This window comes from Pelophylax lessonae, assembly GCF_965119305.1.
Source record: "Pelophylax lessonae genome assembly, chromosome: 8".
Lineage (NCBI taxonomy): Eukaryota > Metazoa > Chordata > Amphibia > Anura > Ranidae > Pelophylax > Pelophylax lessonae.
This window is the reverse complement of record NC_138775.1, coordinates 161,038,326-161,057,692: the sequence shown is the minus strand read 5'-3', so window position 1 is coordinate 161,057,692 and position 19,367 is coordinate 161,038,326. Positions and strand designations below refer to the sequence as shown.

Here is a 19,367-nt window from a genome sequence, read left to right as displayed (position 1 = left end):
GCTTTAACCCCCTAAATGAGCTTTATAGAAAGCACTCTGTGTACTTACCTATTTTAAAGCATTTTGGATACTCTATAACTCCGCTGAGACATTTGACTTTTAATTTCTCATGCTCAGAAGTTTTATAATCAGGCAAACAGGCAAATTCAATGGTCTCATTTTCCTTAATACCACATTTGTTTTGCACCTTTTGATTTCCACAATGCTTATTACCATTTTTCACTGTGATGTTGTTTTCTAGCATTGTCATTTCATTTAGAGAACAAGGTTCTGTAACATAAATATATGCTTTAAATATGAGCTCCAGATAAAATACATTTAGTTATAGACATACGAGTGTTTTGTGCAGAAAAACAATCATACATATAAAAAAAGGTTTGTTGTTTTTTAAGAACATTTTTATTACAAAAATGTGCAATTCAATGTACTGACGGAACTTGCAAAACAACATTTAAGCCCTAAAATGGACAAATATGTCCCTCTGGCCTTTCATCTTTTCCACACTGCTAATACATGCCTACAATTAACTCTCATGCCAGTTGCCTGCCAGAGCAGTATGAAATATCCATAAACCTAAAATTATAGCCCCTGGACTCCTTAGAACATGTGAATCTCTCTCTATTCTTCTGTACTTTGCTGCTTGGCAGAATGTCCAATTGGCAGGCCTGAACATTATTGCCTGAGGTTGGGGGAAGAGTATTTAGCCTAAAATATCTGACCAGGTCCCTTTGGAGTTTACACAGGTTGGCTGTTATGTAAAACTGTTGTTTTGCTCTGCATGGACATTTTTTAAATCACATTAGCCGTGCCTGGTAGACATGAAGAGCGATAACATTAAAGCATGGTGCTGTGTATGAATAAAAAGAAGAAAGCAGAACCTGCATATATATTAAACATGGGGAAGATTTACTGAAGCTGGAAAGTGCAAAATCAGGTGTCGCTCTGCAAAGAATCCAATAAGCTTCCAGGTTTTATTGCTAAAGCTTAATTGAACATGCTGAAGTTAGAATTTGATTGGCTATCATGCATAGCTGCACCAGATTCTGATTGCTCCAGTTTTAGTAAATCTACCCATATATATCTGTTTTATATACATATACAGTATGTTTACAAACTACATGTCCGATCACAGTGTGTCAAATCACAGCCGGTCACAAATGTATACAAAGGTCATAACTCACTGTTTCTGGCTTCTTCTCCTCAAACACAGATCCAGTGTGAGGAGAAGAGTGTTGGCAAACTGTGAGTTACCAATCTTAGTGTATTTCTACTGTGCACAACACACACCAGGATAAAGCTAACTTGTCACATCAGCAGTGTTACTGTCACCCATCAGTGCCCATGAGTGTACCTGTTGCCCATCAGCTGTATACCTGTCGCCCATCAGTGTACATGTCACCCATCAGTGCCCATCAGCAGTGCACCTGTTGCACTTCGCCCATCATTGCCGCCATCATCAGAGTACCCGTCACACAGCCACCATCAGTAGAGTCCCTGTTCTACAGCCGCCAATCAGCAGGGTACCCGTCCTACAGCCTCCCATCAGCAGAGTACCCATCCTACAGCTGCCCATGAGCAGATTACTCATCACACATCTACCCATCAGCAGAGTACCCATGCTACAGCCACCATCAGCAGTCTATATATCAAAGTGTCACCAGAACCAGCCATGTCAAAATTATTTACACTAGTGAGGAGAAGTTTTAAATCCTCAGCATGGCTGATGGGAGCAGCAGGGAGCTGTCACCGTCTGCTTCTGATTCTGTGTATATACCGGTCAAAAGTAGTGGATCAATGACTGAATCAGAGAAGGAAAGGGTCCCTCCTAAAAGGATAAGGCACTCTGAAAATCGGACAGCCACCAGCAGCGCTATACACCCCAATGGTCAATTTGCAGACACCAATGGAGCTAGTCCCCAGGATGAAAAACCCAGTACCAGCACTGGAAAAATACACCAGACCCCAAGAATTAGTGCCCATAAAACTCTCCCAGACATAATCGTGAACCCAATATGGCTTCCCTCAAACTCGAGATCAGCAAGTATTCCTCCAAGTATTTGGTGAAGCACAGCCAGGTGTGCAGGCAAACCCTGAATATTTTTCAGAAATGTATTTTTTTAAATGTATTTTAGCCTGACAACTTACTTTATTTTATTGTGGACCAGACTAATCTTTTTGCCCAACAATATATTGCAAACAACCCAAATTCATGCTATGCTCGTCCGTTTGAATGGAGGCATCTTACAGTGGAGGTTCAAGTTATTTTTAGGCCTCTCCATTAACATGGGCCTTACAAAGAAAATGAAGAATGTGCCTATTGGTCCACCCACCCCATTCATCACATGCCCATTTATTCTTCTGTAATGCCCAAGTGATGCTATGAAATGGTCATGCATTTACTTAATTTCAGTGAGATTACCCAGTGCCCTCCCCAAGATCACCCAAAATATGACAAACTATACAAAATTCGCCAACTTTTTCCCCCAAAGATTTGCTGAACATTATGTCCACTTCACTGCCCGGCTGGGAATCAAGCAATACATTCCCAGCAAAAGGGCCAGATATGGAGTAAAGATCTACAAGGTTTGTGAAAGAGCCACGGGATAAATGTATTCACACAGATTCAGTGTGTATGGAGGCAAAAGATTGCCAGCTCGAGCCCCCTGAGTGACCAACCTACATTGGCACAAGTGGAAAAATTGTCTGGGACCTAGCATTTCCACGTTTCAACAAGGGTTATCACATCTACCTTCAAAAGTCTGCCCCTTTTCTGCCACCTGTACCGTGAGAAAACCTTGGCCCGTGGTACCACCCAAAAAAACAGGAAGGGCTTCCCACAAACTTTAGTGTCCACAAGGCTACAAAGGGGAGAGTCAGCAAGTCTGATTAACAATGAATTGTTAGCCGTGAAGTGGAAGGATAAGAGAGATGTGTATGTCCTGTCCACCAGCCACAATGACACATTGGTGGAAATTCCCTAAAGACACTGTACCATCCAAAAGCTTATGTGTATCCAAGATTATAATGTCTGCATGGTAGCAGGGGGGGGTGGATTTCAACAATTAAGTGCTACAGCCCAATTTAGTAACAAGAGGGTTGCGTTTGTGGTACATAAAAGTTGCAATTAACCTTTTTCAATTGTCCATTTATAAAGCATATGTCACCTACCCCAAATCCACAGAAAGACCCACCATATTATAGAAGAAATCATCACATCTCTTATCTAACAGCATGGACCCCCCTCCCCCCCCCCCCCCCCCAGAAGACATTTGCTCTGATTCTATGAGCAGACTTCATGAGCGTCATTTTCCTGAGAACATTTCACCAACAGAAGCAGTCCGAAGAAGCCATTGTCCCCAATGTCCCTCCCAAAAGGGCCTATACATTGGAGACTGCTTCTGACATTATCTCATATCCCTAGCCCATATTTCTAACAGCCTGCCCCATTTTTTTATATCTGTTGATTTTTTGCCTGCTGTCTTAACTGACCTTCCACCTGCCTTCCACCTGAACTGACCCTGATCTGTTTATTGACTATGTCTCTGCCTGCTATCTGCTATCTGCATTGTTTATCAGCCACATTTCTGCCTTCCACCTGAACTAACCCTGGCTTGTTTATTGACTATGCCTCTGCTTGCCGTTTGGATTGTTCATCAACCACGTTTCTGCCTTCTACCTGCACTGGCCTCGACTTGTTAATCGATTATGTTTTTTGCCTGTCGCTTGGACTGATCTTTTGCCCTGCTACTGTAGTCGTGGGATTCAAGAAAACACAGGGGTCTCACATATGTGTTCTGAGTGGGGAAAAACAATTTTTGTTTTTTTCTGGGTTTTGTAATTCCCAGATCTGGGTCTGATGACCGAAAAGGCTTAGAAGAGATTTGGATGGGAAGAAACTTTTACACCTCTGATTTTTATGTTACATAGGTTGTAATTTTAGGTACAAAATCCATTCAGAAATTGAAAAGGTCTTGTGGTATCCCCATAATGTAGCAGAATGTATTTTGGGGTGTAATGCTAAGTATGTACAGTACATTTTGTTTGTTAGAAATATCTACAGTACAGTACAAAGTTAGAGCTTTATGCCACTTTGCTCCAGGGGACTGTCCCTCATCCCCAATTTACGCATTCCTATATCTCTGTAATCCCTAAATCTGGTAAAGATGCTTCCTTGCCTGATAACTATAAGCCTATTGCCCTGAACTCAGACTACAAGATATTCACCAAGATCTTGGCCACTAGACTATCAAAATGTATCCCCAAACTGATAAATGAAGACCAGGTGGGATTTGTTACATCTAGACATGCTGGGGACAACACTAGGTTCACCATTGACTTAATTGACCTCCTCAACAGGTTCCCTCTTCCGGCTCTAGTCTTGAATTTAGATGCCCAGAAGGCCTTTGATAGGCTGAGTTGGCCTTATATGTTCTCCACCCTGTCCCGCTTTGGCTTTCGGGGCCCCTTTTTTAGGGCCTTAGAGGCACTGTACTCGCCCACTATTGCTCAGGTCCGGATGTCATCTACCTTTCTGTCGCTTCCATTCTCCATGTTCAATGGCACTTGCCATCGGTGTCTCTTGTCCCACTGCTTTTTATCTTATGTCTGGAGCCCCTGGCTGAGGCCATTCATTCCCACCCAGATATTAGTGAGGTTTTGATGCGACATAGAGAATATAAGTTATCTTTATTTGCTGATGACATCTTGTTGACCCTGACCAACCCCCTGTTGTCTCTCCCTTCCTTACATTCCCTACTGTCCTCCTTTAGTGCTATCTCAGGGTATAAGGTTAATACTGCAAAGACTGAGGCTATGCCTCTACACGTACCACAATCTCTATTGACCCAACTTGAGCAGGCATACCTGTATAGGTGGTGCCCTTCTTCGCTTACTTATCTGGGTATTAAACTGACACCCTCTTATTTCACTCTCTACTCAGCTAATTATTCCCCTTTGCTTCTGGAGGTTTTTCACTCTTTGCACCAATGGACTGGGTACCCCTATCGCTCTTGGGAAGAATCAATGTTTTGAAGATGTCAGTTTTGCCTAAGCTACTTTACTTCTTTAAGACTCTACCAGCTGCCATCCCCTTGTCCCAACTTAAGGCCCTTCTCTCACGCTCGCTCCCTACAGGCTCTTTGGCAAGCAATGTAGTACTACGTTTGCACCAATGGACTGGGTATCCCCTATCTCTCTTGGGAAGAATCAGTGTTTTGAAGATGTCAATTTTGCCTAAGCTACTTTACTTCTTTGAGACTCTGACAGCTGCCATCCCCATGTCCCAACTTAAGGCCCTTCTGAGCAGAGATGTATAGTAACTAAGTGTAATGTTCTGGTACCTTTGGTACCCTAATTCCACTTTTCCTAAGTGTATGCGCCCCACCATTCTCTTTTGGTAAGGTGCGCATACACCTTTAAGACCGATGCTGTCATCACTGAGCGCCGCTGGAGCGGCTATTTCAACCTCCGGCGGTCTCACTTGCATGTTCGTTCAACGCCGCATAATCTGCCTTGAAGCTCTCATGCTTGCAAGCATACCTCGCTATCGGAACCTCGCTGCTGATCCCTGCATCCCGATACCGGATCATCCGCTCTTGCCGAACCTCTCCTCTGCTACATTGCTACTAGTGATAAGTACCCCACAGGGGAAACCTCTATAACATTTATACTAAAGCTTACACTAACTAGCTCTGCATACTAAGGACTATTACTACATCTGCATTAACTAAGATTGCTAGCTCTTGAGCCTACTACCATCTGCTCTTGCACTGGGTTGGTCTCTCCTGTATGTTCACCTGCTACTCTATCATCTGCTGCCATACATGATTGCTAAACCTATCTGCATCCCATCTGCTACTATCTTACTTTCAAGAACATTCCTTTCAAGTTTCTGTCACCTACCATCTCTACCCAACCTGTCTCTTCAGCCTATCATCACTATATTACTATATACATAAGTCACTCTAGGAACATCTTATTGAGTGTGTGTATCCACTTGCTGAATTGAGACTATCTACACATGATGAGTCTTGGGAGTTGGGATTGGTGTCTCAGCGTTTCTCTACATGACTACTGAAGTGGAATATTTCTGCAGCTGTAAATCCACATTATACATAAAACGCAGGACCGTTACAGATTGAACGAACCTCAAATGGATTCAGCAGAAATAACCACACAGGTGACACAATTAAAACAGCAAGTAACTGCGTTAATACACGCACTTGCTGAATTAAGAGAAGAAAATCAGGCTCTGACGCAGCAGGTAACCAGACTGACACAACTTACCACTGCTCAGTCCCCTGAACCCAAAATAAATCCTCCTTTGGTATTTACAGGCGATCGCAAAAAATCTCGCGAATTTAAAAACGCATGTGAGTTACTTTTCTTGCTAAAACCCCGTACCTACCTTACTGATCACATTAAGCTTTGTACTATTATTTCTTACCTAACAGGCGATCCTCGGGCCTGGGCAGACTCTCTTTTTGGGAAAAGCGATCAGCTTCTCAACTCCTATGCCTTGTTTCTAGCAGAACTTACTAGCCTATATGATGATCCCAATAGGCAGAGTACTGCCGATCTTCAATTAAGGTCCTTGAAACAAGGTAGGAGACCTGTGGAAGACTTTGTCGCAGAATTCAAGAGATGGACCCTTGATTCAGAATGGAATGATGCATCTCTGAAGACTCAATTTAGGCTTGGCCTATCAGAGGCCGTTAAAGACGAGCTCGCCCGAGCGGATCTGCCAAAGACCCTGGATGCATTGATACAACTCAGTATCACCATAGATAGAAGACTACGAGAAAGAAAGGCTGAAAAAATGGGAATGCCATTATCCAGTTCTTCTCGGATTTCGGCCGATGACCCCACTCCTATGGAGGTAGGAACCATACGCCCACCTCTATCAACTATGGAAAGAGCCAGAAGACGATCTGGTAATCTCTGCTTGTACTGTGCATCCCCGGATCACAAGATAAACGTCTGTCCCCTAGTCTACAAAAAGAGGGGTGAGTGTTCACATGTCCTCCTAGGGGGATTGACAACTTCAATTACTAACCCTTACCTTTTTGTTTGCTTAACATTACAGTGGGACCAGAACAGGATTACTACTAAGGCCATGATTGACACAGGATCTTGTGGAAATTATATTGACATACGTTTTGCTGCTTTAAATAAAGTCCCTATTATTTCTAAACCTAAACCTGTCTCAGTGAGTCTTATTAACAGTGTTCCTTTATCCTCTGGTCCAATCACTGATCAGACACAGGCACTCCTAGTCTTTCGGGAAGATCCTGTCTGTGGTGACAGATGAGATTGCACCACTATGTTATCAGGATCTCTCTGAGGTTTTTCTTGAGAAAAATGCTCAAGCACTACCTCCCCATCGAGACTATGATTGTAGTATTGATCTACTCCCAAATAGCAAATTGCCGTTCGGTCATGTTTATCCTCTTTCGCAGGATGAACTTTCCCATCTCAAAGAATATTTGGATGAGAATTTGGAAAAAGGCTTTATTAGACCTTCCACTTCTTTCACAGCAGCAGGACTCTTTTTTGTCCGCAATAAGGACTCAAGTCTCAGGCCTATCATCGATTATAGGCAATTGAATGCTATTACAATAAAAGATCGCTATCCTCTACCGCTTATCCCTGAGCTCATTGAGCAGGTGCGTGGAGCTACCTATTTTTCAAAATTGGACCTGAAAGGAGCATACAATCTCATTCGAATCCGTGATGGACACGAGTGGAAGACTGCATTCAGAACCAGATACGGATTGTTCGAATATCTTGTAATGCCATTCGGGCTATGCAACGCCCCTGCAGCCTTTCAACGATTTATAAACGATATTTTCAGAGACTTACTAGATGTCTGTGTTGTGGTATATCTGGACGATATACTTATATATTCACGATCCTTGTCTGAACACATAAGACATGTAAGACTAGTATTATCGAGATTGCTTGCACACAACCTATACGTGAAACTGAAAAAATGCTTGTTTCATAAAGAAGAAGTACTGTTTCTAGGCTACATCATATCCAAAACAGGAATCAAGATGGACATGAGTAAAATATCCTGCATTCAGGATTGGCCTACACCAACCACCCGCAAGGTGCTACAGCGATTCCTTGGATTTTCAAATTTCTACAGGAAGTTCATCAGGAACTTCTCTGCCATTGTGAGACCCCTCACACAGCTCACTAGCATTAAGAGACCATTCAAATGGTCAGATGAAGCAAATAAAGCTTTTCACCTGTTAAAGACAAGGTTTACTTCTGCTCCCATACTACGCCATCCAGACCCATCCCTCCAATACATTCTGGAAGTAGATGCGTCAAACATGGCAGTAGGAGCAATACTCTCCCAACGACCAACTAACACTTCACCACTTCATCCAGTCGCCTTCTTTTCTAAATCCTTAAGCAGTCCAGAGGTAAATTACCCCGTGGGTGAAAAGGAACTGCTTGCTATAAAATTGGCTCTGGAGAATTGGCGACATCTACTCGAAGGCACCCGATTACCAATACTTATATACACGGATCATAAAAATCTTCAATATCTTCAGACTAACAAAACTCTCTCTCACCGACAGGTACGATGGTCACTATTCTTTCTAAGGTTTAACTTCCTAGTGACCTACACACCTGCAGATAAGAACAAAAAGGCGGATGCACTATCACGACTAACTGAAGAAAACTACTTTGAAATCCCTTCCGTTCCTATAATACCTCACAAGCGTATTATTGGAGTTGTCCGTTCCTTGAAGGAAGAGGTTTTGCATGGTATAAGTTTGGATTCACCCCCACCACAACTAAATACTGATGCAGAAGGCTTCCTCTACTACAACGACAAACTTTACATACCACCTACCATGCGCACCAAGATCTTGGAATTATCGCATGATGTGCCTATGGCAGGACATATGGGTATGACAAAGACTCTTAATCTGATTACCAGGCAATTCTGGTGGCCTGACATGAAAACATCTATACAAAAATTTGTCTCTTCATGCAATGTCTGTGCCAGGTCCAAAATTGACACTACGAGACCATCCGGTCTACTATGCAGTCTACCAATACCCCAAACTCCATGGGAAGTTGTGTCCTTGGACTTTATAGTAGAACTACCTCCTTCCAAAGGATTTAATACCATCTTGGTGTCAGTGGACCATCTGACAAAAATGGCACATTTCATTGCTATTCGCAGACTACCTTCGTCCAAACAAACGGCAGAACTCCTGATGAAACATGTCTTTAAGTTACATGGTATCCCAAAAACTCTTCTGTCTGACCGTGGATCACAATTTATTTCCAAGTTCTGGCAAGAACTATGTCACATACTACGAATTGAGCGGAAGCTCACTTCTCCTTACCATCCGCAGACCAACGGACAGACTGAAAGAGTCAACCAATGCATCGAGCAATATTTACGTTGTTACACTTCTTACCAACAGGATGATTGGGTGGATCTTCTCCCTCTGGCAGAATTTGCCTACAACAACGCAACCCACAGTACGACCAAGCAGAGTCCGTTCTACTTGAACTATGGGTTTCATCCCTCTATTCTTCCACCACGCATCCTTCCTTCAAATAACCCAGTAGCCTCAGACTAACTTACCCAAATAAAGGACTCTCTGGGTTTGCTTAATACTACCATTGCACACGCTCATAGTCAACAAAAGAAGTACTATGATCTTCGCAGAAGACCTTCTCCTCAGTATGCTATTGGGGACCTCGTTTGGCTCTCAACAAAAAATTTAAGACTGAAAATCCCTAGCAAAAAGCTTGGACCTCTGTTCTTGGGACCTTTCCCAATCAAGAAACTTATTGGAAAAGCTGCAGTACAGCTTACATTGCCAATAGACCTCAAAATACATCCCATTTTCCATGTGTCGCTACTGAAGCCCCATGTTCCTGACCAAGGAATAAGGCCTAATATCCCCCTTCCTCCTCCTGTACAAGTTGAAGGTGGAGAAGAATATGAGATAAAAGAGATTCTGGATTCTCGTATCCACAGAAGAAGACTTCAATACTTAGTTCAATGGAAGAACTATGGGCCCCAAGACGACACCTGGCTAAACACCTCTGACATACATGCCCCTAGATTAATCCGCAATTTTCATGCGAAATACCCAGACAAACCAGCTCCAGGGGCCTTAAGGGGGGGGTACTGTAATGTTCTGGTACCTTTGGTACCCTAATTCCACTTTTCCTAAGTGTATGCGCCCCACCATTCTCTTTTGGTAAGGTGCGCATACACCTTTAAGACCGATGCTGTCATCACTGAGCGCCGCTGGAGCGGCTATTTCAACCTCCGACGGTCTCACTCACATGTTCGTTCAACGCCGCATAATCTGCCTTGAAGCTCTCATGCTTGCAAGCATACCTCCCTATCGGAACCTCGCTGCTGATCCCTGCATCCCGCTACCGGATCATCCGCTCTTGCCGAACCTCTCCTCTGCTACATTGCTACTAGTGATAAGTACCCCACAGGGGAAACCTCTATAACATTTATACTAAAGCTTACACTAACTAGCTCTGCATACTAAGGACTATTACTACATCTGCATTAACTAAGATTGCTAGCTCTTGAGCCTACTACCATCTGCTCTTGCACTGGGTTGGTCTCTCCTGTATGTTCACCTGCTACTCTATCATCTGCTGCCATACATGATTGCTAAACCTATCTGCATCCCATCTGCTACTATCTTACTTTCAAGAACATTCCTTTCAAGTGTCTGTCACCTACCATCTCTACCCAACCTGTCTCTTCAGCCTATCATCACTATATTACTATATACATAAGTCACTCTAGGAACATCTTATTGAGTGTGTGTATCTACTTGCTGAATTGAGACTATCCACACATGATGAGTCTTGGGAGTTGGGATTGGTGTCTCAGCGTTTCTCTACATGACTACTGAAGTGTAATATTTCTGCAGCTGTAAATCCACATTATACATAAAATGCAGGAACGTTACACTAAGTAGAACTACTTCACTACTGTACTTAAGTACCGAAAGGCGGTATCTGTACTTTCCTGGAGTAGAATTTTTTTCTCCTACGTCCACTTTTACTTCACTACATTTTTTCAATGATTTCAATACTTCTACTCCAATATTTTTTTTTTGTGCTGCATAGTTACTAGTTACAATTATAAAAATTACCACTGCAAGAACAGTAGATGGCAGGTTTCATGAAGCTCAAAACATATGTATTATCAGCGCATACGAAAATAAATGTTACTGTATGTATAAATAAAAGCTGCATTCGAAATAATAAAAAACAATATGATGTTCAAACTTTTGACTTCTTTCTTTAATAACTACATAACACAGTACTTGTACTTTTACTTTCAGTACTTGAGTAGCAATTTTTTTTTCAAAACTACTGGTACTTTTACTTTCAGTACTTGAGTAGCAACATTTTTAAAAAAACTACTTGCAGTATTGAAGTACAAAAAATGTTGATTACTTTAGTACTTCTACTCAAGTCACTTTTTGATCGAGCACTTCCACTTCTACTCAAGTCACTTTTTGATCGAGCACTTGTACTTTTACTCAAGTATGGGTTTTGAGTACTTTATACAACTCTGCTTCTGAGGGGCTTTCTTAAATTTATTTGGAATAATACCCCTGACTGACATTTTTGACACTTTTGGGGGTACCAGTGACATTACTACAGTAATCAGTGCTATAAATATGCACGGTTACTGTAAAAATGACACTGGCAGGGAAGGGGTTAACTTTATTGGTGATCAAGGGGTTAAGTTTGTCCCTAGGGGCGTGATTCTAACTGTTACTGGGCGTGGCTAGTGAAGTAACCACAGAGACATGCGATCCTATATAGCAAGATCACATAGCCTCTGTGCCTACTTCAGTGAGAATGACAGACGGCTGTGTTTACATCAGCCGTCTGTTTTTCTCCCTCTCCTGTGGAAGATCGCGAGTGGCCCGTAGCTATCGGAGCTGCTGGTCACGCGCGCTGGGTCAGCAGGGAACGAGCAGGGGCGGGAGCTCGGCTCTGGCGGCGGGAGCTCGCCCCCTACAGGCTCTTTGGTGAGCGATGCAGTACTATGTCACTTTGCCTGTAAGCGGCTGCGTGCCGCAGTAAATATACAGGAAGCGGTCGGCAAGTGGTTAAATATTATTATGCTTCCCACCTCTGATCGGTGACCTCCTGGTCCTCTTTGGTGGCTCCCAATCGGTGGTCGGAAATAGAGAGGGGTTCCATGTATCCGATTCATCCCTGTTCTTTTGTGTGGTCTGAGGCATTACATGTGGATCCTGTTCTGAAACGTATGTGTCTTGCCCCTATGCTTTTCACTTTGGAGATACGGCGCAAGTGTTTTCGGAAGTTCTCCCTCTCTTCACCATGCCCCCCCCCACACTTACAAATGTAGCAGGATTCCCAGCCATTGTGCTGGATGTGAGTCTGCCAGGGTTAGCACTAGCAACAACAGCACATTTAAGCATGTTCTCCAAGTGTGAGCACTGAGACAGGAAACAGTCCAGCATCTTTGGGTTTTGTATTTATTTAGGAACTTGGATGGGAGAAGGGAATGAGTGGGATACTCCTCTGGCTTAACTATTCACAAGGTAATGGGACAATTGAGAAAAATGCCCAGGGACGCTGACTTGACGCTGGCCGAATGCTGGTCAACGCCGGTTGGCACTGGTTAACGCTGACTTGCTGTCTGTTATCTCCGAACTGACTTTGTTACTCCCCGTTGGCACAAAGTCCTTTGTACTGCTGCCTTTAGCCCTCCTGGCTGAGGTAGCTACTTGTAAACACTGCTGCAACTCTTAAAACTTCAGGGCCCACACTGGCACCCTCTCTCACAGACTTCTCTTCAGGGCTTAGACTCTGGCACCCCCTTTCTAAGCCCTCTCTCCCGGTTGACTGGCTCCTGGATCCCTCTGACCTTCCGGAGCGGTCCCCTATCCTAGGCAGACCCCTGGGCAGTTTACAGTACTCATGACACTGCTTTCCTGGAAACTACTGCCCCGGCAGCTCCACTCGGTCCACAGCACACTGGATCCCTCTCTGCAGCTCAGCTCAACCTTCTGTCTTCTAGGCCGAACGCCAAGGACACCTTTCCTCACGCTGACAGTAGGAGAGACAGCCGTCACCCTCCTTCTGGGACTCTGCTTCCCGCCAAAGACACCCTGTCATGTGCTCCCCTCAGACTTATATCTCCTCCCAGAATGCACTGTGGCAGATTCTGCGCTCTAAGGTAGATACAAGCCTTGATGTGCCATTGACCAGGTTTCCTCCACTGCCCAATGAGGGCCCTCATTGGACACAGTGGGGAGACTCCCCAAGCTAAACAGGCACACCTGAGAACACATGACAGCCTAGCTGAACAATTAAGGCCTCCCTGATAAGCAGACAGGGCCACACATATACTTTTCCTAGCACCTACCTAGGAGGGTGCTACACAAATATTTTGTTTAATGCACTGCTACCGGATAGTCTACAGTTTAGTCCCACATGGTCATGGTCGCAGGCTCCCCTGTTTCAGCTCTGTAACCTGGTTCACCCGGTGTCTCGAACTCTGTACCCTTTCGAGACGTTGCGGAAGAAGTTCGCCATCCCGAAACACTCATTTTATTTTTACTTACAAGTGCGACACTTTTTTCACTCTATGTCAATGTCCCTGACTTTAGATAGATCTACTATGTTTGAGTACTTGTGTGCCCATGGCCCAAACCAGGGACACTTAGTGTCATCCATCTATTGCCTCCTTCATGATGCGGTTCCCCTTACTGAAGAGTCTCATTATTATATGCGTCAGTGGACACGCTTGTTGCAACAACCCATATCTTTACAGATCCTTTGTTGTCCTACATGCCAGACATCTTCCACATGAGTAAAAACCAGTTAGTAGAGGTTTTAATTAGTGATCAACTGATATCGGTTTTACGTTGCCGATACCGATATTTTGCCCAATGCATATCTGTATCGTATATTTTCTTTTTCTTTTTTTTTTAAAGGTAGTTTTGTGGAGGGATCTGGGGGTCTAAAAGCATTCAAAACACCAAGTTTGGCTTTTTTGAATGCTGTAATTTTTTTAATCTAGCGTCAGACAGTACCCAGAAGTGATGTCACTCATGACTATCAGTGCCGAATGCGGCTTTGATCGAGTCTCCGGCGGCCATACAGGATTTAGGGTGGATGTGCTAGAAGTGGTGTTTTGCGGGGGATTTGTGTCAGGAGTGGGGATTTTGAGTGTGGGGGGGGGGTGAGGTTGTGTACTTGTAGGGATCATTTGAGGGATTTGAAGGGTAAAGGATCTGTGCTAGGAGAGGTGTTTTTTTTTTGGGGGGGGGGGGACATTTGTGTTGGGGGATTTCAGCAGGGGAAGTGGATTTGTGCTGGGAAGATGGGAAATGTATGCTTAGAGGGAAGGCATGCAGATTAGTGTTAATTTTTTTTTTGGGGGGTTGTTGACACATGATGCTCATACATCCTGGGGGGGGGGGCGCAGTTTGGCATGGTTGCCCTGCACTCTAGATGACCTTGTCCCAGCCCTGATCATAAGGAATGAAGTATATTTTGCTCTCCAATTTATTTTGTATTGTTCTATGAAACAAATAAGCCAGATGAGTGTTTTCATTCTAATATAGGAGTATCATCAAGAGGGTCTGTTTCCTTTCATCAAAGTTTGATGTAGGGTCTCACTTTATAACATTCCTTTGAAAAATGACGAGACTTACAGAATATCTTACCGAAAAGAAAACCCTTTATAGCAAATCCAGTAAACGAATCACACAAGCACATTTCTGAAGGCATTCTTTACACCGCCAGCTTGAACACCCTCATGTTTCCATACTACAAGCAAGTGGCGTTTCTTTTTTTTACAACAATATACAAAGTGGAGCTTTCTTTTAAAACATTATTTATAATGATTAGTACACAAATAGTGGGAACCAGATCTTTTAGCTAAGAAAGTGACTGTGGGAAATGAAAATGTATAATAACAAGAATGTAAAAACATTTTAAAGTAATTGTAAAGGTTCGTTTTTTTTCTTTTAAATAACAAACATGTTATACTTGCCTGCTCTGTGCAAAGGTTTTGTACAGGGCAGCCCCGATCCTCCTCTTCTGGGGTGCCCTGGCGTCACTCCTCCTCTTCATCGGTTGCCCCCACGGAGAGACGCTTTCCATGGGGGCACCCGTGCACAGGCACGCTTCCGAGTCCTGCTGCTGCGCCTATTGACACAGACAGTAGGGCTCAGTACCGCCCCCCCCCCCCGTTCTCGTGTCACTGGATTTGATTGACAGCAGAGGGAGCCAATGGCTCCTGCTGCTAACAATCTATCCAATGAGGACCCGAGACAGCGGCTGGAGCTGCTGGGCTCGTGCTTGTCGCTGGAACGTTGCGGTTCAGGTAAGAATGACAGGGGGTCTGGGGGGCAGCTGTTACCAAAAATGTTTTCCCCCTTAATGAATAGAATGCATTAAGGTGAAAAACCTTGAGACTTTACAATGCCTTTAAGTCACACTATTTTGGCTGCTACTTACCCATCTTGACACATTTGGGGTATTTTAGCTTTCCCTCCAAGCATTTACCATTTAACAGCTTAGAATCAGATATGTTGAATTTTGGCAGGCACTTAAATTTTACAGTTTCACCATGTTTAAAATTCTTTTTGCTGGCAGGTACAACAATTGTGTTATTTCCTTTTAGGTAATCATCATTTAGGACACAAGGCTCTGAAAAGGCAATAGAAAAATGACTTTGGAATTATTTTTGCAACATATGATAATTTGACATTGTAAATAAGTATGCTTTTGTAATAGTACAGTTTCAACTATAATATTGCATTTTTTAAAATAATCATACAATCGTACACAGTTAATAAAATTTGAAATATCTTTTACATGTATCAAAATGTAATTCTGAAAGCTAACCCAGGTTTTGGTTGGGCCTCTATCACCTGAGATGTCCCAAATCACAAAGAATAATGAGCTGTACATCTTTCCCATTGTTACAAATGTTAGCGCTGTGGCTCTTCTTTTCCCCTTCAACGGTTAATCATTTATTATAGAATAATCTGTAGCCAGCTTGATTTCATGATTAGTAAATTATAGCCACAGACGAGGGCCTCTCACTGGAGACCAACTTGTTCTAATTGCTCTTTAGACTGCTGTGAAGAACTTATTTCTATGTTATTATACAAAATCATGAGTCTCTTTTATAGTTACATTTGCTAATTAGTCTGCAAAGAATATGGACAAAAATTTTAATAAAATGACAAAGATTTTTAACTAATGCAAAATGGACATATTCTAAACATTTAATACTTTTATTGAAAAAATGTATACTCATATTATCGTCAAATACACCAGAAGGGTTCTCCCCTAAAATTCACATAATTGTATTTTACCACTAAGTAGGGTCTTTGAAGTTATTGAAGGTCTGGTTGAGCTAAGACCCCTCCGAATGCAAATAAAAAAAAAGGATTTATATTTTTTTACGGAAGGGAATTTATGGCTTAAATTGAATTTTTCCATCTCCTTCTGACTGACTACTTTGCAAAGTGATTGTTCACTTGGATTGGTGGATAGGGTGAAGCTACTTTTACTTCAGTCATCCAGTCATTTGCAAGCAAGGGACTGATTTACCGAAGGTATTATGGCTGTTCACTTAGAAAGCAGAATGTTCACTGGAAAATAAGTGTAGTGAACAAGGCAATGCTTTGTACACTTTAAATACCCAATCAAGTATCAGAAATAAACCCTGTTTTTTTAATTACGTAGGGACCAGGCCTATTACTGGCAATTGTTGCTTACAAGTTAAAATCAGTATTTTTTGCTAGAAAATGACTTAGAACCCCAAGACAATATATATATATATATATATATATATATATATATATATATATATATATATATATATATATGCATATATATATATATACACACACACACAGTATTTATATATACAGTGCCTTGCGAAAGTATTCAGCCCCCTTGAACTTTGCAACCTTTTGCCACATTTCAGGCTTCAAGCATAAAGATATAAAACTGTAATTTTTTGTGAAGAATCATCAACATGTTGGACACAATCATGAAGTGGAACGAAATTTATTGGATATTTCAAACTTTAACAAATAAAAAACTGAAAAATTGGGCGTGCAACATTATTCAGCCCCCTTAAGTTAATACTTTGTAGCGCCACCTTTTGCTGCGATTACAGCTGTAAGTCGCTTGGGGTATGTGTCTATCAGTTTTGCACATCGAGAGACTGAAATTTTTGCCCATTCCTCCTTGCAAAACAGCTCGAGCTCAGTGAGGTTGGATGGAGAGCATGTGTGAACAGCAGTTTTCAGTTCTTTCCACAGATTCTCGATTGGATTCAGGTCTGGACTTTGACTTGGCCATTCTAACACCTGGATATGTTTATTTGTGAACCATTCCATTGTAGATTTTGCTTTATGTTTTGGATCATTGTCTTGTGGGAAGACAAATCTCCGTCCCAGTCTCAGGTCTTTTGCAGACTCCATCAGGTTTTCTTCCAGAATGGTCCTGTATTTGGCTCCATCCATATTCCCATCAATTTTAACCATCTTCCCTGTCCCTGCTGAAGAAAAGCAGGCCAGAACCATGATGCTGCCACCACCATGTTTGACAGTGGGGATGGTGTGTTCAGGGAGATGAGCTGTGTTGCTTTTACGCCAAACATAACGTTTTGCATTGTTGCCAAAAAGTTCGATTTTGGTTTCATCTGACCAGAGCACCTTCTTCCACATGTTTGGTGTGTCTCCCAGGTGGCTTGTGGCAAACTTTAAATGACACTTTTTATGGATATCTTTAAGAAATGGCTTTCTTCTTGACACTCTTCCATAAAGGCCAGATTTGTGCAGTTTTCGACTGATTGTTGTCCTATGGACAGAGTCTCCCACCTCAGCTGTAGATCTCTGCAGTTCATCCAGAGTGATCATGGGCCTCTTGGCTGCATCTTTGATCAGTCTTCTCCTTGTATGAGCTGAAAGTTTAGAGGGACGGCAAGGTCTTCGTAGATTTGCAGTGGTCTGATACTCCTTCCATTTCAATATTATCGCTTGCACAGTGCTCCTTGGGATGTTTAAAGCTTGGGAAATCTTTTTGTATCCAAATCCGGCTTTAAAATTCTCCACAACAGTATCTCGGACCTGCCTGGTGTGTTCCTTGTTCTTCATGATGCTCTCTGTGCTTTAAATGGACCTATGAGACTATCACAGTGCAGGTGCATTTATACAGAGACTTGATTACACACAGGTGGATTCTATTTATCATCATTAGTCATTTAGGTCAACATTGGATCATTCAGAGATCCTCACTGAATTTCTGGAGAGAGTTTGCTGCACTGAAAGTAAAGGGGCTGAATAATTTTGCACTCCCAATTTTTCAGTTTTTTATTTGTTAACAAAGTTTGAAATATCCAATAAATTTCGTTCCACTTCATGATTGTGTCCCACTTGTTGTTGATTCTTCACAAAAAAATTACAGTTTTATATCTTTATGTTTGAAGCCTGAAATGTGGCAAAAGGTCGCAAAGTTCATGGGGGCCAAATACTTTCGCAAGGCACTATATATATATATATATATATATATATATATATATATATATATATATATATATTAGCAGAGACCCTAGAGAATAAAATGGAAATTGCTTCAATACTTTATGTCACACGGTATTTGTGTAGCGGTCTTACAAACACAATTTTTTGGGAAAAAATAATAAATAAAAAAGAAAACAGAAAAAAATTTAGCCCAATTTACTTTGTATAATATACAAGATAATGTTATGCTGAGTAAATAGATACCTAACATGTCATGCCTAAAAATTACGCACGCTTGTGGAATGGCGACAAACTACGGTACATAAAAATCTCCATAGGGGACGCTTTAAACAATTTTATAGGTTATCTGTTTAGAGTTAACAAGGTGGTCTAGCACTAGAATTATTGCTCTCACTCTAACAATTGTGGTGATACCTCACATGTGTGGTTTGAACACCGTTTACATATGTGGGTGCGACTTATGTATGCATTCGCTTCTGCACACGAGCTTGGAGGGATGGGGCGCTTTAAAATATTTTTTTTCTTATTTATTTTACTTTTTATTTTTACACTGTCTGTTAATTTTTTATTTATTTTTTGATCAATTTTATTCCTATTACAAGGAATGTTAACATACAGGTAGCTTAGAAATAAGCATGACAGGGCCTCTTTTTTGCGAGATCTTGGGTCAAAAAGACCTCAGATCTCACACTTACACTTTGAAGCCCAAAAAAAAAAAAAAAAAAAGTAATTTTGCCCTGAATAGATGAAAAAAAATCATCCCTTTAAGGCCGGAATGCGGAAGTGATGTCGGAC

The 19,367-nt window shown here is 42.1% G+C and overlaps 1 protein-coding gene across 1 annotated transcript in view; it reads right to left on the bottom strand.

Moving 5' to 3' along the window:
* The window catches only part of LOC309562078 (complement factor H-like), a 194,258-nt gene that overhangs the window by 13,482 nt on the left and 161,409 nt on the right, over window positions 1-19,367 (bottom strand). The window contains exons 10-11 of the mRNA XM_082266195.1: window positions 15,526-15,717; window positions 49-270 (exon numbers count right to left, since the gene is read on the bottom strand). Of these exons, the coding sequence (XP_082122321.1) occupies window positions 49-270; window positions 15,526-15,717 (414 nt within the window). The remainder of the gene's footprint in view (window positions 1-48; window positions 271-15,525; window positions 15,718-19,367) is intronic.